Source organism: Malaclemys terrapin, chromosome 5, assembly GCF_027887155.1.
Source record: "Malaclemys terrapin pileata isolate rMalTer1 chromosome 5, rMalTer1.hap1, whole genome shotgun sequence".
NCBI lineage: Eukaryota > Metazoa > Chordata > Testudines > Emydidae > Malaclemys > Malaclemys terrapin.
This window is the reverse complement of record NC_071509.1, coordinates 128,153,693-128,177,183: the sequence shown is the minus strand read 5'-3', so window position 1 is coordinate 128,177,183 and position 23,491 is coordinate 128,153,693. Positions and strand designations below refer to the sequence as shown.

Genomic DNA, 23,491 nt, shown 5'->3' with positions numbered 1-23,491 from the left:
CGCGAGCATCATGTACCTTTCCCGGCCATCCCATGTTGATGTTAGTGAAACGTCCCTTGTGATCCCCCAGGGCTTGCAGCAGCATTGAAAAGTACCCCTTGCAGTTTATGTACTCAGTGGCTCCGGTGACAAGATAGGGATATGGGTTCCGTCTATCGCCCCACCACAGTTTGGGAATCCCATTGCAGCAAAGCCATCCACTATGACCTGCACGTTTCCCAGAGTCACTACCCTTGATATCAGCAGGTCTTTGATTGCCTTGGCTACTTGGATCACAGCAGCCCCCACAGTAGATTTGTCCACTCCAAATTGATTCCCGACTGACTGGTAGCTGTCTGGCAAGCTTCCACAGGGCTATCGCCACTCGCTTCTCAACTGTGAGGGCTGCTCTCATCCACAAAGTTCCATGAAAGTGCCCTTACGCATGCGAAAGTTTCGCAGCCACTGGGAATCGTCCCACACATGCAACACGATGCGGTCCCACCAGTCTGTGCTTGTTTCCCGGGCCCAGAATCGGCGTTCCACGGCATGAACCTGCCCCAGTAACACCATGATTTGCACATTGCTGGGGCCTGTACTTTGTGAGAGGTCTATGTCCATGTCAATTTCCTCATCACTCTCGTCGCCGCGCTGCAATCGCCTCCTCACCTGGTTTTGCTTTGGCATGTTCTGGCTCTGCATATACTCCAGGACAATGCACATGGTGTTCATAGTGCTCATAATTGCCGCGGTGATCTGAGCGGGCTCCATGATCTCAGTGCTATGGCGTCTGGGCTGAAAAAAGGCGCGAAACTATTGTCTGACAGAGGGAGGGAGGGAGGGGCGAGTGACGACATGGCTTACAGGGAATTAAAATCAGCAAAGGTGGCTGTGCATCAGGGAGAAACACAAACAACTGTCACACAGAATGGCCCCCGCAAAGATTGAACTCAAAACCCTGGGTTTAGCAGGCCGTTGATTTCACGGGGGTGGGGGGGGGGAAGCAAATGAATACCGTACAAATCTAGTCCATCTATTTTTTACATCTTAAGCTGGCAGCAGACAGTGCAGCATGACTGATAGCCATCGGCATCTTCTGGGTGCTTGGCAGAAGATGCTGTATTACGACTGCTAGCCATCATCGTCAAGACGGTTCAATAGGACTGCCGGCAGGACTGAGTCTCCAGGAGACAAAACATGTCTGCCCAGGTGCCTCTGACCGAACTCACTGAGGAGTACGACGACGACGGATACCAGTCGTAATACACCATCCACTGCCAAAAGGCAAGGAGCTGCTGCTGTATAGCAATGCAGCCCCACGTCTGCCAGCACCCAGATGACATATGGTGACGGTGAGCTGAGCTGAGCTGAGTGGGCTCCATGCTTGCCCTGGTATGTTGTCTGCACAGGTAATCCAGGTAAAAAGGCATGAATCAATTGTCTGCCGTTGCTCTGGGAGGTGCCTGACGACATGTACCCAGAACCCCCGCGACACTGTTTTTGCATCATCAGGCATTGGGATCTCAACCCAGAATTCCAATGGGCGGCGAAGACTGCAGGAACTGTGGGATAGCTACCCACAGTGCAACGCTCCGGAAGTCGACGCTAGCCTCGGTACTGTGGACACGGTCCGCCGACTTAATGCACTTAGAGCATTTTACGTGGGGACACACACAATCGACTGTATAAAACCGATTTCTATAAAACCGGCTTCTATACATTCGACCTAATTTCATAGTGTAGACATACCCCTAGATTGTGAGGGACCTTTTCTTCCTTGTTTTTTTTACCACACTGACCACACTACCAGTGCTTAAATACATTATCATAATTTACCCAAGTTATGATCAGAATAAAAATATGTATTGTAGTGGGTCTTTACAGCAGATACATGACTTTCCAGGATTTGTAACTGAAAATAAAACATCCTAATATTACAAAGAAAAGAATTGTCTTTACTCAGTATACAGTAAAATCATGACCCCATGGAAGTCCATGGGAGTTTTACCATGGACAGCAATGGAGCCATGATTTCATTTATGGCCTATGCAGATCTGGAAAAAAGTATGTGCTCCTCCCTAAGCTCAGTCCACTCCCACTGAAGGTCATCAAAGTTTTGCCTTTGACCTCAATGGGAGTAGGACTGTACCTTTTTTCTAAAAGTTGTTTGGTCCTTCTCTCAGAATCAGGTATCAAGGCACTTGAGAATACATTTGCTGATCCTGAGTTCCACTGCAGTATATTGTAGAGCTGATGCAATCTTCTTTTTAAAACAAAGCTACTGAAGTGTTTCTAAAACCATGAAGTGATAAGTCCGTATCAAAACTTCAGTAAACACCTCTTTCCTAACCTTTTCAAATCACCCCATTCCAGTTTAACTACTGCAACCGAAGTTCTTTCTGGACCAGATCCAGAGCCCACTGAACTCAATTGTAAGATTCCATTGATTTCATTGGACTTTATATGTCGTTTATTTCTCCTAAATGTTGTATCCACATCTCCTTTTATAAAACGGGATTAAAGCAAAGTTTTTCTGATTTAATGCTAGATTTTTGGACAGTCATAAGAACATGAGAACAGCCATACTGGGTCAGACCAAAGGTCCATCTAGCCCAGTGTCCTGTCTGTCGACAGTGGCCAATGTCAGGTGCCCCAGAGAGAATGAACAGAACAGGTAATCATCAAGTGATCCATTCCCAGCTTCTGGCAAACAGAGGCTAGGGACACCATCCCAAGACTAGGGACACCATCCCAATCTCCCAGTCTCAGATCCTAGGCAGGGCCGGCTTTAGGCCAATTCCCCGGAATTGGGCCCCGCGCCCGTGCTTAAGAGGGCCCCATGCCTTAGGCACCTTTTAAATTTTTTATTTTTTTTTACTCACCCGGCGGCGGTCCGCTCCGGGTCTTCAGTGGCACTTTGGCGACGGGGGGTCCGCTCTGGGTCTTCGGCAGCATTTTGGCGGCAGGGGGGGTCCTTCAGTGCCGCAGAAGACCCAGAGCCAAGTGAAGGACCCCCCGCCACCGAAGTGCCGCCGAAGACCCGGACCGCCACCAGATATTCGAATCGGGCCCCTAAAGCTGGCTCTGATCCTAGGCCTGATTCTTCTTTCACTTATACCAATGTCAATTAGAAGTAACTCCACTGGAGTTGATAGATTTTGACTTGTGTAAAACAAGGGTAAGTTAGAAGACAATCATGCCCATTATCACTAAGTTATTTTTCAAAGGCAGGTATGCATTCCCACTTGTGGGAACAGTGCTCCTTCATGTTAAGCTCGCAGAACCTCTGTCAAAGCCATGTTCCTTGGAGTGGGCCCCCATCTGAGATATCCTCCAACCACCTCAGCTCCTTGACCACTACTGCAACCCTAGGGAACCTGACAGTATTGGTCTGACTTCCAGACCTGGGCTAGCACCTTCAGTTTACATAGTTGTAGTTGTTTTAGTTAGTTACTTACTGTCTTGGCTAGTAATGGGTGCATTGCTTTTGATTAAATAGGAATTGACATTAACCTTCACCCAAAACATGCAGGAATCAACCCTTTTGAGCTGGAACAATAATCATAAATGTCATAAAAATATGTGAAAAACTACTGCTGCAGACTTCCCAACCTACCTCCAGAACCAGGCAGCTGTGATGTTCTGTCAATATTCTAACTATGGGCTCCGTAGCAGATAATAAGCCTGTTCCTTAAAAGACTACAGGTGACATAATGTTAATTATTGCAGATTAAGTGTAGTTCTTCTGTGTGTTTGACTCGTCAAATCTCATACAGATACAAAATGTTCTTTGTCATATGTTTATATAAATCTTTTTCCCTTGGAATGTTAAAAAAAATTACAGCTGCTGTATTCTTATGTATCTGTTTATCCCCGTGTTGGATATTCACTCCCATTCCTTGCAAGGACATGTATATTCTTTGTTTGCTCTCTCTGATCCAAACACCCTAGGGTATTTTTGAAGCTAATATGAGTAATTATTACTCTGGCCAACTCATTCCCTATGTGAATCTCTTTACCGCCTTCCTTTCTCTTATCACATCAGATTTGAGATCCTTGTCCTCACTTACAAGACCCTGCAAACTCGTGCAAACATCTTTGCTCATTTTCTCCTTTCACACCTTCCAGTCCTTGTGCCCTACTCCTACTTTCATCTGCCTTTCATACTTTGCTTTCTTTCATGCAGCCCCCTACGGCTTGAACACTCTCTTTGGCCCAGATTCAATAAGGTCCCAAAGCAAGTTTAAGCACACTGAGTAGTCCCATTGTATTCAATGTGCTTAAAATTCTTTGATGAATCAGCATCTCTGTCTTTATTTACAAGAGCCCTCTCCTCCCTTGATCCCTTCTTAAAAACCTCTTCCCTTCCTCTCCTTGTCAGTGATCTCCACCGCCTTCCAATGCCTGTGTCTTCGACTGTCTCTGTACACCTGGTCTTATTTAAATGGTAAGCTCTTTATTTGTAAAGTGCTGTGTAAAGTAAAGTGCTATGGATGGACAATAATAATAAGTAAAAGCACTTTTGCTGTGACTTTTACGATTCTATAAAAACAAGTTTGACTCATTTGAGGTTTTCTTCTATGTAAAGTTGCCTGATAAAGATAAAGTGCTTCCTGCACAACTTTTTCTTTGAAAACCCACGTTTGTCCAACAATCTTCATAAAGTACCATTCATTCTCCTCCTAGCTGAGCTGTGCAGAAAAAAAAAAGGAACCTAGATGTGTGCATTTGCCGTCAAGTCAAAAGTGTTGCACATTTTTAATTCCATGGCCCAGATGTGCACTGCCACACACAATTAATTGTTTTTACTAGAGATGGGATATGGAGACCCTGTTCATATCCAGAGTAGGTTTAGACCATGGTTCAAGTTCAGTGGTATGGTAAGATTTTGATTAAAAGTGATAAAAAGCCAGCATGATCAGCGACTTCTCATGTCTGTCCTAATGGGCTATAATCTTGTGAAAGCAGCTGTCTGAGCTGGAATTGAAAAATAAGCCCTTTTGGGGTTTGTATCTAACCCAGAACCAAAACTGTATTCGTGAATTCAGTTTCTGGGTTCTGAATCCAAATTCCCTCTGACTTTCAAAGAGGTTTAGGTTCAAGGTTCTGGTTATGGCCTGTTTCTAGTTTTAACATGTGCAACATTTTGAAAATCTAGCTACAGGTATGTGTCTTGTGTACAGGATCTTTGCACTCAGGTTAGAAGCAGTGAATATAAATCTGTTGTAGAATGAAAAGATAAAAGGAATGTGATTCATTCTTTATACCGTATTGTGTTATTCATAACACAGACATGCCACGTTGTTTGGATAGAAATAGAACAGTTGACTACAGAGATACTATATCATCTGTTTGCGCTGCTGCTAACAGTACATTTAAACTGAATATATCAGTCTTCCAGATTGGTAGCAGATTTTTGACATGAAAGATAAAAAAAAGTCTGTTTTCAATGTAAAAATGATGATTTGTGCCATTCATGCCATGTCATGGTGCATCACACCAACAGCTGAAATGTGTAAAGTATGATAGATGGGATGTGTAACAGGGAAAAATGGTCCATGTGTTTCCTGAGAGGTCAATACAAATTTAAGAATATAATTAAAAATACCAAGGCCGTGATTTTAATGGAGGGATGCCCAAGGTTAGGTTTCTAGGACCATATTTAGGCACCTGAACAAGTGACCTAATTTTCAAAACTCCTGAACACCCAGCAATTTCCATCAACTTCAATGGAAGCTGCTGAGTGCTCAAACCTTGAACAATACTAAGAAAATGCATCTCTTCGTAAGTATGAAACATTGATGTTTCTAATAGGTGCTATAAAGTACATGCCCACTGTCTATTGCCCATGGTGGTTTTCACATCCTGTGCCCAGAGTTTGCAATTCACAGCCTTCTCTTAGGTGTGTTTTGTTAAGGTGTACATTTGATAAAAGTCCCTACGGTCTAACCATCTTAGGAAATCTTCTTCCAAAAGAATTTTTCCCTGCAGCGAGTATATCTTTCCTGAATAGACATAAAAAATGTCTTGTTCACAAACATATGCAAAAATCTGTAGAGAGAAGTTTGAAATTTAAGTTGTTGAAAACTCATTGTTTTTGTGGTGGGAGAGGCACTGACTATCATGTTGTAATCACTCCTATTCCTATATTTTGAAGCTGAGGTCATCTTGAAACAGATAAAAGTCCTGGGAGTATTCCAAGATGGGAGATAGGGCAAAATTTTGAAGCTATGCTTAGGTACACCTCTATCCTGATATAACGCTGTCCTCGGGAGCCAACAAATCTCACTGCGTTATAGGTGAAACCGCGTTATATCGAACTTGCTTTGATCTGCCGGAGTGCACAGCCTCGCCCCCCCCAGAGCACTGCTTTACCGCGTTATATCTGAATTCGTGTTATATCGGGTTGCGTTATATCGATGTAGAGGTGTACTTAAAAGCTGTTTTCCAAATTTTGATGAAAAAGTTCCAATGATACCAGACTTCTTGGGGTAGTGAAGTGCTGAAAATGGCTACAAGAGCCAGAGAGCCATGAGGCCACCCAGCGTTTCTAAAACTGATGGTGTTGACCCAGTATTAACAGTAGCGGGATTTGTTTTTTTAATTCCCTGGTATAGAAACAGCTACACACACTGAAGAAAGCAACACAGTTCTTAGGTTCATTGCTTCACCTCCAATTTATATCATCTTCTACTGAAGACCTCTGAAAATCCTTTCAGGCTATGGAGGCTTTTGTGGTGTTTATTCCACTGTTGGTCTACGCTATGACTTGGTGCTAGGCAGATGGTGATGAAAAGAACACAGTGGGAAATACCATTAGCTCACCAGGTATTTCAGGGTCTTTGAGAAGGATGACCAAGTTGGAGATACAAGTTGGCCTGAGAATCTCAAGACAGTTTAAGTGAATTCCAACATACATCTTCCAATCATTTCAATGGCAGATGTGTGTCTAAATCCCCCTTAGACTGCTTTGAAAAGCTCCGCTGCGATGATTAAGGGAACAAATTGTTGTGAGGAGTCTCTTTGTGACCCCGGCCTGTGGGTCTTAAAAGGTTCGCCAGAAGTGAGGCTTCTGAAGCTTTTTACCTGGGCAGGAGAGAGAGGTAATTTTCAAGCATGGAGGGTGGCTTTGTCAAAAGAGGTGCATATATTTGAGGCAAAGCCCAAAAATGTGTTTTTTGTTGTTGTTGTTTTGCCAGTGTGGCTAGTGGCAGGAAATTTTAGTGCACGGTTCTATAGATTGATTCTTTCTGGACTGAACTTCTTCAGTGCCTAAGGAGATTATAATTGAAAAGGAAGACAACTCTTTGAAGAAACCACAGAAAGAAAGACAGAGAAATATATGCATATATTAAGTAAGGCTTTGAATGTATGCCTTCAAAAAGATCCAGCATTTCCATCTTGGAGAGTTTATCAAACTTTGATCTAAGAGATTGATTTATTCATGGATATTAACCCTGCTTCCTTCAAAAAGGAAAATATTCAGGAAACTGGCCCAACTCCACAAGGAAGAGACATATTGAAATCAATACAATACTGTAACAATACAATACTGTAACATTTCCTTTACAAAGTCCCCTACCTTTCTAGTTATTGTTCCTTCTCCCTAGGTCTTCCTGCTCATCATTGCATGTTAGGGTCCTGATCCACCTAAGGACTGACTTCAATGCAATTTAAGCAAGTCTTTAAAGTTAAGCATGGGCTTAGGGGCAGATTTTAAAGGTATTTAGACACTTAAAGATATAGATAGGTGCCTAATGCCCAACTCCCATTGATGTCAGTAGCAATTAGGCACTTGGCACTTTTTGAAAATCCCACTGGGCACCTATCTGCATCTTCGGGTCCCTAAACACCGTTCAAATCTGACCGTAAGTGCTTGTTTGAATCAGGGCCTGACAGTCTTTATTCATGGGCAAAGAAAACTAATAATGATCAATGGCTGTTTAAACTTAAGAACTCTGTAGTGACCCCTTGCTTTTATTTCCCGATAAGCCACTATAAATTATTATAATGTCCCCTTTCTTTGGTAATGAAAGAATGATTTCAGTAAATCAATAATAAGTCAACTCAGCATTCACTGGTGTCAAAACAATAGTGTCCAAAATCTTGACACATTGGGACAGTTATTGTGAGACTAGAACAAATTGGACAGCACATCTGCATTTTGCAAGTGACACTTTTGCACACTTAACACGAGACACTCCCAACTATGGAATTGCCCATAATAGAGATTTGTATTTTTGGTTTTCTGAACTACCTACCAAAACCCTTCTAAAAAATGAAAGAAAAAAAAAAAACAAATTGTTTGATTTATTGGCTATTAATTATCTTATCTTACATTATAGTTGGATATAAAAGAAGAAAGCCATTGATTATATCTATTAATATCTATTACCTATATGTAACTTCCAAAAGGCCTTCAATTACTCTGTTGGTTGCACAATATGTATAAGCTACTCATCCTGTTGTTCCTTCAGCCATTGCATGTTCCCATTTAGCTTCTTTGTCTTGGATTCAAGGTAAAGCTTTCAGGTTTCCATGGCTATAATTTTTTTTCTTCTTTTAAAAGTGGTGAGAACTAATAAGATAATAAATTCTGAGTGATTAGAAGATAGCTTCTGGAATCTGACAGGAGTTTCATCATGTCTTGGGATTGGGCCTGAACCCTGAGGACTTTAATTTCCTTTCTTTTATTGCTTTCATATTTCTTTATTAATCCTGCCCTTCATCCTCAAAATGCAAATGCCATACAATAGTAGCTCCAAAGGAATGATGCAAGTGCTGAGCAGATTACATGAAAAATATGTCGGCTACCAGAATTATTTCTAAATAGGATAGTATTCAGGACACTTACTAATGACCACAAAAAATGAAAGGACATTGATTTACAGCTCAGAGCTGTTGTATGCTAGGCCAGCTCTGTAAAGCCACATTAGGTTACAGAAAGGATGACCAAAATTCAGTTCACATACTACATGTGGCTTAGAGTTCATATAAGGTGGCCTGCAGCCACCCACATCTTTAATTTAGAAGTGAAGCAGGCAGCGAATACCATACATTTCTGTGCAATGTTCCATTCTGATCACAGTAGAGACTATACTGGGAGTATTACTCAAGAGGGAGTATTGCATGTTAGGTCTTGCAGTCTATAAAGGCCACATTGTAATATTACAGAAAAGAGCAACAGGTACTTTATTTTATAACAATTAGTCTTCAACCCTCAGCTGGGAAATATTTGGCTGCTTCTGATTTACAGGTCAGATGACTAGGATGAGTTAAAGAACGTGATCTACAGGTATTCGGTTCAAATCCAGCCCCAGATTTCCTGGCTGTTCAGTGATCTAGGTGAAATTGATTGTCTTTCAGTTGATTGTCTCCAGGCTGTTCTTACTGAACAAATGTCCACATCACAAACCCACCCTCGCAATCGATACGAAGTGGCAACTTTGTTGGCAGCCTCCAGCAGAGAAGTTGAGAACGAAATGGGGACAAAGTACTTCCTCATTCCTAGCTGTGGTACTTCCAGAGCAACAGTGACGTGTGTTAGTAGGGCAATGCAGGAGCAGCGCCAGGGGTTTTGGCGCCCTAAGCGGGGGTTCTTCCACGCTCCCGGTCGTTGTCGGCAATTCTGCGGCGGGGGGGTCCTTCCGCGCTCCCGGTCTTCGGGGCACTTTGGCGGCGGGTCCCGGAGCGAGTGAAGGATCCGTCACAGAATTGCCGCTGAAGACCCGGAGCGCAGAAGGACCCCCCGCCACCGAATTGCCGCCCCCCCAAATCCTGGTGCCCTAGGCAACCGCCTAGGTCACCTAACTGGAAGCACTGGCCCTGGGGCAATGGCAAGAAAGCTTTGCCCGTGGAATGAAAACAGAGAGGACCTGTTCACCGGACTCACCAGGTCTGTTGATTCAGCAAAAAATGAGCAATCAATTCAAGTTTCTGGGCCTGGCTCTCCACTGCACCTTGTGTGGGCATTTATATTTGTGAAAAGTGGGTATAACACGGTAGTAAATCAGAATGGTAGCATTTCACATCACTTTACCTAGGAATTGCCAAACTGAATCAGACCTGTGGGCCATCTAGTCAAGTATCCAGTCTCTGACAGTGGCCAGCACTTTGCACCCACTTTGAACTGGTGTAGGTATCTCTGAGGTGGAGTGGGGAGAGTCCGATCCAATATCTGTAAATATACAGATCCAGGCATGGTTGTCATATAAAGGTTTTATCAGCATGTGTTGGAGGAAGCTGCATAATTGATTGCATTAATGAGTAGTGAAACCACAAGTGAGTTACATAGGTCATCCCAAAAAAGTGCCGATCAGACTCCTGTATCACATCACAGCATCTTATAGTCTCTACCTGCTATGTGTCTTACAGAAAACTATCTGAGAATATTTGAGTCTAAAAAGCAGGGAGTGGCTCGGTTTTTCATCACCTTCCTCCCCCTCACAGTACAACCGTTACAAATTTACCTCTGCTCAATTTCATCCCTGTGCTCCTAGTAATATGCCCATGTACCACCATAAACAATCCAAGCCTGATTCTCAGACATGCTGAGCACGCACATAGCTTCAAATCAGGTTAATGGCAGCTGCAGGTTCTCCTCATCATTAAAAATTAGGCCCTCCCTCTTGTTACTTGGTGCAGGTGAAAAGAGGCAATCTAAGAGGCAGAACCAAGAGGGGAGGTGGAGCAGCATGTGGCTTGGGGGGGGATCAGGAGTCAGTGGAGCGAGGAGTGGGTAAGATCAAAGGGTTACATCGCCAACAGGAGCTCTGCAAACCCTTTGATCTTAGAACTGCTCTGGCACGCCACTTCAGATGTTAAATAAAATCAAGCCTAAAGCCAATCTCTGTGGCACCCCACTGGACACCTCCCATCACTTTATAAAGATATATTGGCATTTATCTTCCCCCTTTGTTTACGTGGCAGGGTTCCTTGCGCAGAGGACACGCCTGCCGGCATGTCTGCTGCTCCTTGCTGGCCTGATTTGCTGGCGCTAGGGCAGGATTTTGGCTCTCTGTCTAGATTTGTGTGTTGATTCATAGATTCAAGGACTGGAAGGGACCTTGAGAGGTCATCGAGTCCAGTCCCCTGCCCGCATGGCAGGACCAAATACTGTCTAGACCATCCCTGATAGACATTTATCTAACCTACTCTTAAATATCTCCAGAGATGGAGATTCCACAACCTCCCTAGGCAATTTATTCCAGTGTTTAACCACCCTGACAGTTAGGAACTTTTTCCTAATGTCCAACCTAAACCTCCCTTGCTGCAGTTTAAGCCCATTGCTTCTTGTTCTATCCTTAGAGGCTAAGGTGAACAAGTTTTCTCCCTCCTCCTTATGACACCCTTTTAGATACCTGAAAACTGCTATCGTGTCCCCTCTCAGTCTTCTCTTTTCCAAACTAAACAAACCCAATTCTTTCAGCCTTCCTTCATAGGTCATGTTCTCAAGACCTTTAATCATTCTTGTTGCTCTTCTCTGGACCCTCTCCAATTTCTCCACATCTTTCTTGAAATGCGGTGCCCAGAACTGGACACAATACTCCAGTTGAGGTCTAATGAGCGCAGAGTAGAGTGGAAGAATGACTTCTCGTGTCTTGCTCACAATACACCTGTGAATACATCCCAGAATCATGTTTGCTTTTTTTGCAACAGCATCACACTGTTGACTCATATTTAGCTTGTGGTCAACTATAACCCCTAGATCCCTTTCTGCTGTACTCCTTCCTAGACAGTCTCTTCCCATTCTGTATGTTGAAACTGATTTTTCCTTCCTAAGTGGAGCACTTTGCATTTGTCTTTGTTAAACTTCATCCTGTTTACCTCAGACCATTTCTCCAATTTGTCCAGATCATTTTGAATTATGACCCTGTCCTCCAAAGCAGTTGCAATCCCTCCCAGTTTGGTATCATCCACAAACTTAATAAGCGTACTTTCTATGCCAATATCTAAGTCGTTAATGAAGATATTGAACAGAGCCGATCCCAAAGCAGACCCCTGCAGAACCCCACTTGTGATGCCTTTCCAGCAGGATTGGGAACCATTAATAACAACTCTCTGAGTACGGTTATCCAGCCAGTTATGCACCCACCTTATAGTAGCCCCATCTAAACTGTATTTGCCTAGTTTATCGATAAGAATATCATGCGAGACCGTATCAAATGCCTTACTAAAGTCTAGGTATACCACATCCACAGCTTCTCCCTTATCCACAAGGCTCGTTATCCTACCAAAGAAAGCTATCAGATTGGTTTGACATGATTTGTTCTTTAGAAATCCATGCTGGCTATTCCCTATCACCTTACCACCTTCCAAGTGTTTGCAGATGATTTCCTTAATTACTTGCTCCATTATCTTCCCTGGCACAGAAGTTAAACTAACTGGTCTGTAGTTTCCTGGGTTGTTTTTATTTCCCTTTTTATAAATGGGCACTATATTTGCCCTTTTCCAGTCTTCTGGAATCTCTCCCATCTCCCATGATTTTCCGGAGATAATAGCTAGAGGCTCAGATACCTCCTCTATTAGCTCCTTGAGTATTCTAGGATGCATTTCATCAGGCCCTAGTGACTTGCAGGCATCTAACTTTTCTAAGTGATTTTTAACTTGTTCTTTTTTTATTTTATCTGCTAAAATCATTTCCTTTTATTATTAAAAGTGAATGGAAACCTGCCCTGGATGTGCTAGTACTAGTAGACTGATGTTTTCAGAGCTCTCATGTAATGTGTACCTAGCAACTTTCTAGAATGCCTATTAAGTAACAAATCCAGGGATTTTTAAAGTGACAAAGCAATCTGACTGCTCCTTTAGAGTTAGCACAATGGCAGGACATATTTAAAACAGGTGGCCATTACTTATTAGTATGAACTTATTTCTGATGGAGTTGTGTTACTCTGTGTGCTTGTGGGCCACACAATGGCTCTGTGATATCCTAGAGTGATGGGCTAAAGTGCATGTGTAGCATTCCAGTAGCGATGGAGGGAGATATTGAGTGAAATCCAGCTCCATTGAGGTCAATGGGCATTTTGCCACTGACCTCAATGGAGCCAGGATTTCCCTGATTATGTTTCCAGGGTTGCTGGGGAAAATACAGAGAAGAGACTCTGGCAACACCTTTAAAAAGGTCTGATTTGTACTGCCCCGGAGCAACCCTGCAGGAGCTGTCCAGCTTTTAGCAGGCGGGTGGAACCATGGCTGCATCTCTGCCCTAACTCAGGCGTACCTCCTCTGGGCTGATACAGTGGTCATCCTTGAAAACTTTTCAAATGCCTTTTTTTGCCTTCCTCTGCAGCGTGGGGCATGGGTCACTTGCTGGAAGATTCTCTGCACCTTGAAGTCTTTAAACCATGATTTGAGAACTTCAATGGCTCAGACATAGGTTTGATACAGGAGTGGGTGGGTGAGATTCTGTGGCCTGCATTGTGCAGGAGGTCAGACAAGATGATCATAATGGTCCCTTCTGACCTTAAAGTCTATGATTCTATGATTCTATGACTAAATGACATTATGGCTCCATTCATACTATTCCCCAGGTGTTGCCTAGATGAAGTACAGGAATACCGCTAACACCATGGTAAAGTTATCTTGTTATCAAAGGCAAAGCTGAAATGTTTTCGAAGGTTGGCTCTGCTTGCAGTGCTAGACACCCTCTCGCTTTTTGCAATCCTGAGCACAGTGAGGAGTCTAATTATAGACCAGCTTCTGAGGCCCTTCATCACTCCCTCCCTCCACAAGCAATCCCATTGATTCAAATGGGAACAGTCATGAGTATGGTATTAGACGAAGGGCTCGTCTACACTGGGGGGGGATCGATCTAAGATACGCAACTTCATCTATGAGAATAGCATAGCTGAAGTCAACGTATCCTAGATCGATTTACCTTGGGTCCTCACGACGCGGGATCGACGGCCGTGGCTCCCCCGTCGACTACGCTTCCACCTCTCGCTCTGGTGGAGTTCCAGAGTCGACGGGAGCGCGTTCGGGGATCGATTTATCGCATCTAGATGAGACGCGATAAATCGATCTCCGATAGATCGATTACTACCCGCCGATCCAGGTGATTAAAGGTATCAGAATCCAACTTTATAGCTGCCTATTTTGTAGGTGCACTGAGAGAGGGGAAAGACTCCTGTCACCCTATCCCACCACCCAAGATCCAGGCATAATTTGACCCTGTGAGCCAGATTTTCATTTACACCAGTGCAACACAGTGACTTCAATGGAATCACTCCTGATTTACACCGGACTGAGAGGAAAATCAGGCCATATCTTTTTAGCTAACTTTCAACATGTATTTTTCTTCCTCCAGTACTAGTCAACATATTCATAAATGATCTGGAAAAAGGGGTAAAGAGTGAGGTGGCAAAATTTGCAGATGATACAAAACTGCTCAAGATAGTTAAGGCAAACTGTGAAGAACTACAAAAGGATCTCTCAAAACTAGGTGACTGGGCAACAAAATGGCAGATGACCTTCAGTGTTGATAAATGCAAAGTAATTTACATTGGAAAACATAATCCCAACTATACATATAAAATGATGGGGTTTGAATTAGCTGTTACCACTCAAGAAAGAAATCTTGACATCATTGTGGATAGTTCTCTGAAAACATCCACTCAAAATGCAGCGGCAATCAAAAAAGCAAACAGAATGTTGGGCATCATTAAGAAAGGGATAATAAGACAGAAAATATCATATTGCCTTTATATAAATCCATAGTACGCCCACATCTTAAATACTGCGTGCAGATGTGGTCGCCCCATCTCAAAAAAGATATATTGGAATTGGAAAAGGGTCAGAAAAGGGCAACAAAAATGATTAGGGGTTTGGAATGGCTTCCATATGAAGAGAGATTAATAAGATTGAGACTATTCAGCTTGGAAAAGAGATGAATAAGGGGGGGATAAGATTGAGGTCTATAAAATCATGACTGGTGTGGAAAACGTAAATAAGGAAGTGTTATTTACTCCTTCTCATAACACAAGAACTAGGGGTCACCAAATGAAATTAATAGGCAGCAGGTTTAAAACAAACAAAAGGAAGTATTTCTTCACACAACACACAGTCAACCTGTGGAACTCTTTACCAGAGGATGTTGTGAAGGGCAAGACTATAACAGGGTTCAGAAAAGAACAAGATAAGTTCATGGAGGGTAGGTCCATCAATGGCTATTAGCCAGGATGGGTAGGGATGGTGTCCCTAGCCTCTGTTTACCAGAAGCTGGGAATGAGTGACAGGGAATGGATCACTTGATGATTACCTGTTCTGTTCAATCCCCCTGGGGCACCTGGCATTGGTCACTGTCGGAAGACAGGATACTGGGCTAGATGCACCTTTGGTCTGACCCAGTATGGCCATTCTTCTGTTCTTATGATAACAATATATCAACAGTGAGCAAAGCAAAAATCTTCATGAAAAACAGTTACACTGCACAGTAGCTACTTAGCAAATTGAACTGCCATGGTTTTCCAAAGCACCATTATGAATCACACTGTAGCATGGCAATCATTTGGCAAATGTATTTATTTCAATCAAAGCTGCTTAAAGTTTAAAAAGAAAGCCAAAACCCAGCATCTTAAACTGTTTTACTTGAAAAAAGTAGCATGTTCCTGTCTAACCAAGGGCCTGAGACATGCATCTTATTATAAAACAGTGGTTGGCATGGAGTCAGACATGTGTGCTCTATTACACAGTGTCGTGTCCTACTGAGACATTGACCTCGCTTGCTCCAGAAAGCTACAAAAAGACTGACAGGCCAAATCCAATCTAAGTACGTTGATACTTTGTCATATTTGGCAAGCACATTAAGAATGCCAATTTTCCCCCTATTAAAATGATTACTACTATGATACTCCTGGAGGGCACAAATCATGAGGATGTCATTTCGTTCAGGGTAACGGTGGGTGTTTTGGTTTTGATTTCCATTTCTTTTGTCTTTCATTGTCCTACATCTCCCCCGTCAGCACCCCTTCTTTTGCCCAACTCTAGAAAGTCAGTAGTTAAATTATAAGGAGGGGAAGTGAAGCTGGATAGCTCACATTGCAAATTCATGGAACCACAAACTGGAAAAAGCTGTCAAGCCATCATTGTTTATAATTAGCTTTTGACTGAATTCCCAATCTGCTATGAGGAATAGTTTGATCTTGCTGTATGTGTGGTAGGGAGGGAATACTAGAGAACTGAATCAAGGAACTGATCCTTGTTTTGAGGAAAATAACCCATTATAGAATAATCTAACACCGTGGGATGGGAGGTGGGCTAGAACAGGCACAAGCCCTTTTTATGCTGTTGTTGTTTTGCTTTGCTTTGCTTTTTATTTTTGTTGCTGATTTAAGTGGCCAGTGCTAAGTCTGGGCCAACAAAGCCCACACCCAGCTGCTCTCTGTCACCTTTTCTTTTGGTCAGCAGGTGATTGGCAGTCTCTGTAGGAAATATCACTTTCATGGCGGTGTCAGACATTTGGTGCATTATGGGTGAATCTCACCCCAGTGCACTGAGGGCCCTATACACCACTGAAGCCTCACCTAAACTTGTGTAATGAACTTGTAGAGTGCATCAGGCCTTGAGCAAGGCCCTCTTCACCGGGGTGAGTTTCACCCCCTGGAAAAGGTGAGCAGCCAGATTCCAATGCAAGAGGGGACCAAAATCCAGTTTACAGCTTTTGCCAGGATTGTCACAGCTGAAGAGCCCTGTGAAGTCTACAACTAGTGTGAGACAGCTACAGGACTCCATCTAATGATACAGGGTTCCCTCTACTGGTTAGGACTGGGCTTTCAGACTCCCAGGTTCTGTTCACACCACTGCCCTTGACTTGGGTAATCTGGGCAGATCGCTGAATTTCTCTGTGCTTCAGTTCCCACTTCCGTTAACAAGCTCTAGTAATACTTGTCTTAACTATCTCACAAAGGTGTGATGAGGCTTAATAAATATCTGCAGTGCACTCTCAGATCCTTAGCTGGAGATGCTGTGTAAGTGCCGGGTACAAAGAGAACACAAAGTGGGTTTCAGTGCCTGTGCTAGTCATTCCATTATCTGGGTGGGCTTTTTTTCCTACCCTGCCTATCTCCAAGGTGAGAATCTGCCCAGGCTAGATCTGGTTGATGAGAAGTAAGTCTGTCTCACCTTCTTCTCTTTAGATTTCCCTAACACAAGTTGCTGCACCACTATTACGCCAACAAATAATATACAATCAGCATTCTTGCTGCAGCTGCACTGCGGGCAGTGTTAAGAAATACAGAAGCAGGGCTGGAATCTCACAGCCATTTTGGTACATCCCACATGCTTGGAAACTTGGCAGATCTTTCACTGGTTTCATTGTCACTTGCCCAAAGAATTATTTCTTAAAATTAAAAGGAGGAAAATAAGAGATATGAACCTGCTAGAATTCAGAAATCCCGAAATACATATAGCGAAGACTGATTAATTTATTGCTCAAATTGTTCAGTTTTAATTTTGTATTTGACACATTCGAATTGTGATTTTTCTCTTGCTCGTAGTTCAGTAATGACACACACAAGGTCTGTAACGAAGAGGCCTGCAGGCATAATAGACCTATTTGAATATTGGCTCTAGAACTAATCACAGACTTGAAATGTGCAGGTTTTTTAAGGAGCTCTTCATCGTGTTAATGAATTTTCTCTTGGACACTCATGCTCAGTCAGCACCCGATCTGTATTTAGCCCAAAAGGAGCTGTACAGCAGCTAAAATACTACCAAAATTATATTAATACAAGAACAAGAAAGCAACAATTCAGTAACAAAGTTACCATGAGATATAAAGGGGAAGTACACCTCTACCCTGATATAACACTGTCCTCGGGAGCCAAAAAATCTTACTGCATTATAGGTGAAACCGCGTTATATCGAACTTGCTTTGATCCACTGGAGTGTGCAGCCCCGCCCCTCCGGAGCACTGCTTTACCATGTTATATCCAAATTCATGTTATATCGGGTCGTTTTATATTGGGGTAGAGGTGTAATTAGTTCTCACAGTGTGGTCTAAGCACTTTTAGGTGGTTGGCGGAGCTGTTTCTGTCACAGTAGTAGTCTTCAACCAACACTGCTTCCTACGATAGGTAACCCTGTGCATGAATCTTTTAGTAGCAGTACTACTAAATATATTATGCTAGCACCCACAGGGCCCAATTTTAGTTTGCCAGAGGCTCTTTTTTAACCAACTGAATGCAACAGAATAGACATGTAGAAGCAGATTCTGAGATCCTTACTCTAGTTTAGTAGCACTTCACTCCACAGCGAATTTCACTGTCTTCCATGGGGCTATTCATGGAATAAGGAACTACTTTGCATCAGTAAGGCGGTCTGAATCAGACCCTTAATTTGAAAGTATGAAATCAATTAAAGTGGTAGCATTTATGTTTTATATTTTCACAGCTTTTACAACTGGGATAGAAATGTCAGCACTTCAAATGCCAGTCCAAATTACCAAGTGATTGCAGAAAATGCATGTGGATTACTCTTCAAGAACAAATGTGATAGGAAAATAGTAAATGTGGATCCCAAGGTAAATCCCTTTTTTCAATATTCAGAGTCTCCTTTATTCAAGGCTCTTTGATTACATATCTGTTGAAGGCCTGTTACCAACTAATTATTTATGAATATGCACCTTATATTTCAGGCTCACATGCATGCAATCCCTTTGCTAACACAGCTGGCCTCTAGGTACCATAAAGGATAACCTCAGCTCACGCTGTTTTTAACTGCAAGTCTCTAGCCCTTTTCCTTGTGAAGACAGCAGTGAAAACATAAACTGTTTGTTTGCTAAGACTGAAAGGACTATGCAGCCCATGCCACTTCTGCAGCAGGAGGCTGGGGGGAGAAGACCTAAAGATTCTCTCTCTCACACACATGTTTTTTATGGTGAATGAGACAATTAGTTTGGCATGTGACTCCCTTTACCGTCCCCAGAATCTTAAGGCCAGTTTTCTCCCCTCTCTGTCAGGCACTTCAGTAGCACATGAGGAAAACCAAGCTGTTGTTGCACCAAGTGGGACCTGTGCAGCTACCATGGCCCACCTGTCTTCTCACTGGTGCCTGCTTCCCCAACCCCAGGCCAGAGTCTGAAGCGCTGGTATTGGGAGGGAGCCTGGAACTTTATTCCTCTACACAGTAGCCAGGGATAACCGCTTCCTCACACCAGCTCTGGGAGACCCCCAGTTGTCAGGAGAGACCTGTCCACTTCAAGAACCAAAGAGGACCCATTCCCAATTTACCACCGAAGGTGACCTACGCCCACCCACCCAATCCTCCTCCAGTCAGACACTGCCAAGAGATGCCTCAGGACAGGTCTCTGATCTGCCTGCCCCCACTGCTTGCAGTGGAGGCATCAGCCTGCTTCCTCCCACTGCTGCTTCCAAGTAAGGAAGCCAGAGGAGCCTGAGTGAAGTGCTGAGGAAGGCGAATCATAGTGAATTGAGAGGTGCTGGTGCAGAAGGTGGGAGGGATTGGAAGGACTGATGGATTTGGGTCTGGGAAGAATACAGGATTGTGGAAGGGACAGGTGGATTTTAGTGTGGGGAGGGAATGGGGTATTTTATCCAGAGACTGTCACATGCATCTCCAGAAGAGGTGGAAAATTGTTGAGGGGAGGCACTTGTTAAAATGTTGGCAGCATATCACTTGGCTGACAGGCCCAAATTTGAACCTACTTAAAAGTTATATTTTCCTTTATGAAATGTGCCGACTAGTGGATAAAAAAATGTGAAGTTCCTTCAGAACAAGGGTGGAGACATAGGACAGATATAAAATCTGAGCTCCTGACTGGGCAATCCACCACCACCAAATCCAGAGTGAAGGGTCAGTTGGAATCACAAACTAATGCCTTGCCAGCAGTTTTTCTGCAATGAACTGAAACAAAATGGATTCCTTTTCAGAAGCACTCAGAGAGCAGGGCTAGTGTGGGTGACAACCCCACACCTTTTTAAAAAAATCAAAAGCTGAAAGACTGTCCAGGCACCTCTGAAAATCAGGCCACTCATTTCAATAGCTTTGCAGAGATTTTTGCTGCCTGACTTCAGGTACCCAAGTTGAAAAAATTTGGCCCAGTGGATCTGTGTGAAATGTAAAAGCCAAATGCTTTCAGATTTGTCCTCGTTTTACAGATTAATACAAAAGGCAGCTCATGTCAACTGTCAGAGCATTGTGTGCAGCATAGAAATAAAGACAAAATCAGAGATGTATACTTGTCTGTTTTGCTATTCAATGGAATCAGAGTGTGTGACTCTGTGCTTAAAGAATTAGGACTTCTTTTATATCCTTTGGCTTGATGTTTTGTTCATGTCACCAGAGAGGCACAAACAGTCTGATGACAGTAAAAGATTCTGATCATCCTGGAAAATATAAAACACAGTATGTGGCCGGACGAATGTATAGTGGAAAGTGGGAGTTATCAGGGTTGAAAATTCCTATAGGAAGAAACTCCCATAAAATACACTGGCCTTGAAGAAGGTTGAGGTTATTATGGCAGCGTAAGGGTTAAAAACCAGTTTAAATATATCTAATACGCTGTCCCACACACGCAAGAAATTTGTCAGTATGTGCTCCCTCTGGTGGATACAAGTCAGTCTCATGCACATAGCAAAATGCCTTTGTCCTGGCGCAGAAGTGTTTATAACTGAAGCAAACACAGGAAAATACTGATGTTTGCATAAGGCTATGTACCAGGGAAATCGAGAGGTAAATTTATTGTAATGAGTGAAGAGAATTTTATCCACAATGTTATAGACTCTGTGTTATAAAATAAATATGGCATAAACACATGTTAGAGTCTGCTTTTTTGTTAATAATGGGTCTGATCCTACTCCCATTGAAGTCAATAGGAGCTGTGGCATTGACTTCAGTGGAAGCAGAATTGGTTTCCTTATTCTATAAAACGTATTTTTTACTTTAAAATAATTATGTCAAACAATTGTTGAAAACATAAAACAAAGGGGGGGGGGGAATCACTCACATGGCATTATTGGATTTAGTATACATTAAAATGCCCCAAATCCTATGTTATGTGATGTCAATGTTAGAATGCTAGAACATTCAAAAACCTAAGGGTTGGGATTTTCAAAAGGGCTTACGGGTGTTAGGCATTGAATGTCAAAGGGAGATGGGCACTTCACACCCTTAGGCCCAAAACTACCAAATCAGAACAGTCGTGTTTTATACTGACTTGGCCCTGGTGAAATTGGCTAGGTACAAAGAGCAGGGCAATGGAAAATCTGATCCACTGAACCTGGACCAGTGAGAAGAGGAAACAAACTTGCTTTCAAAATTTAATATCGTGTTCCTGGGGATATTGGGTTATACAATCACTGAGGTAAGTCAGGAGGAGGAGCAAACGACCAGCAGAGGTTTTGAATTTTATCCAGTTACATTGAACTTGGCAGAATTGATTGAACAAATGTAAGTTCCTATTTCTGTTCTCAAAGATGCAGCATGTACTGTCCGTGAACAACCGGCTGAGCTTTTCATATGTACCATGGAGCATGACTTCACAAACCCCCACCTCATACAGTTCTGCTGGATGCCCATTCTTTGCAGCATCCAAATTACCCTCTTTGTTTTAAAATTTGTCCTTTGACTTGTTCCGATCTACCTCCTAGACTTAAGTCTATCTCTTCTTTTCCTGCATCTCTTCTTCTAGAGTAGCATTGGTTTCCTCTCTATCATTCCACGTCTGGAGCCAACTTTTGCCCTCAGTTACACCTAGGCAACCCTATGTGTTTCACTGGGCTTGCACGGATATAAACGAGGGTAGAATTTGGCCCAGTGTCACCAATCCTGATGCAAAAGCCCACTTCTCTGCAGCTCCTCCCATCTGGAACATCCATCTTTCCTGTATTTCTCAGCCTCATTACCTCTCCATCTCATTTCAAATCTCAGCTGAAAACATATTTTCTCCTTTGTCCGCACCCTTTTCTATCAGACTTTGTCTGCTATTATTTATCTAGTTCTGTGATGGTTACATAACTTTGTAAAGTGTTTTGAAATCTGTACAAAACAAACATACTATATACAATAAAGTTACACAGGAGTTCCCCATTTTGAGCCATAGTTGAAGGCTATTTAAATTGCTGCGTGTATTATTTTCTTTCATGTTGGAAGAGGAATGGGTTATAACCCTATAAACAATGTTCTTCTGAAATGAATTGACAATATTCTTCTGATCTTGATTGCCCTTTTTTAAACTTTACATCTGAGCCCTTGGACTGTAGATTGAATGTGACAAACACACCCATGCTTTGGTTCCTCTCAAAACCAACGTGAAGTAAGTTGGGCAATAATTTGTTTGGGTTTGTACAGAACAGATCTAGGATGATGGTTTCTTTGAAGTGCTTCCCATGAAAGATGGTTGCATATGAATAGCAACTGTACAAAATATCAAATTATACGCATTTTAAAATGAGTGCATTGGTTTGTTAGACAGTCAAAAATGCATACCTAAAAAATGTGTTTGGTTGCATTGAAAGTGGGCCATTGATCTAATGTCCTGCAGCTGGAGAACATCTGTAACAAATAACCAGATATTTTATTTCTACGTGAAAGATACTTGCACTCAGAGTGCTACACCAAGTAACATTTTTTGTTCATTTATAATTTTAAAAAATGTAAACACTGCAGAAATATGTACTGTGTATTTGTATGTTGCGGGATATAGTGTACGTGCATCCCCAGCAACTATCTGTCTGTCCATCTGTCTTGGGTTTTTCTGTAACACTAACCAAGTAGAGAAAGATTTTTCAAAAGCCCTTAACATTGGCCTAAATCTACTGTCACTGAAATCAAAAGGAGTTTTGCCATTGGTTTCAATCTGAACAAAGTTAAGCCAATGCTGGGTGCTTTCTACAACTGGGCTCTGCTTGATCAGTTGATTGCACAAGTGAGCCCTTTCTTTTACCTAAAGTCAACCTATATGAAACGATGGTAAGTTGGTGGTATTTATTCACTAGCTCTTGAACTTTAATCTGCATTCAAGAAACCACATACCTAACCTGGGGCAGAGTTGGTAGGTTCCATATTTCAGGGAAGCCAGGAGGAAATACATGTAACTCTCATGGTTTTTTTTTTGTCTGTCCTGACAGTTGGGTTAACTATAATACTCTGTGTCTCAGGCTTACCCAGGAGACAGCACAACTCGGACACCTATTGAGACAGATCTCTACCTCCAAGTAGTCATCTATGACCATATCCTTAGAAGAAAGACCTAAACACCAGCTCATTGGCTCTTCCTTCAAGTATCTGTTTACCAACTTTTATTTTAACTGTAAAAGAAATAAATCAGTTTGAAGAGATCTCTACCATGTGTGAAACTGGTCTTCCGGTGGAATGGGATGGTGACGTTTGGTCTGGGTTAGGGTCAGTTTGTGGCAGGCTGTTTCAGGGATGCTGGGCAGAAGGATACCCTGCCCCACCATGCCCCTGGGCAGTAGTGGGGTTCCTTGCAATCCCCAGATCACAAGTACTGCCCTTTCCTAGTGCCCTTGGGGCACATGACACTGCAAAGGCA

General features: G+C 42.7%; 1 protein-coding gene across 1 annotated transcript in view; it reads left to right on the top strand.

The window, feature by feature from the left end:
* Positions 1-23,282, top strand: part of CFAP299 (cilia and flagella associated protein 299) — a 401,426-nt gene extending 378,144 nt beyond the window's left edge. Inside the window, exons 5-6 of the mRNA XM_054028791.1 lie at positions 18,370-18,499; positions 23,097-23,282. Coding sequence (XP_053884766.1) covers positions 18,370-18,499; positions 23,097-23,192 — 226 coding nt within the window. The 3' untranslated portion in view covers positions 23,193-23,282. The remainder of the gene's footprint in view (positions 1-18,369; positions 18,500-23,096) is intronic.
* Positions 23,283-23,491: the final 209 nt, after the last annotated feature.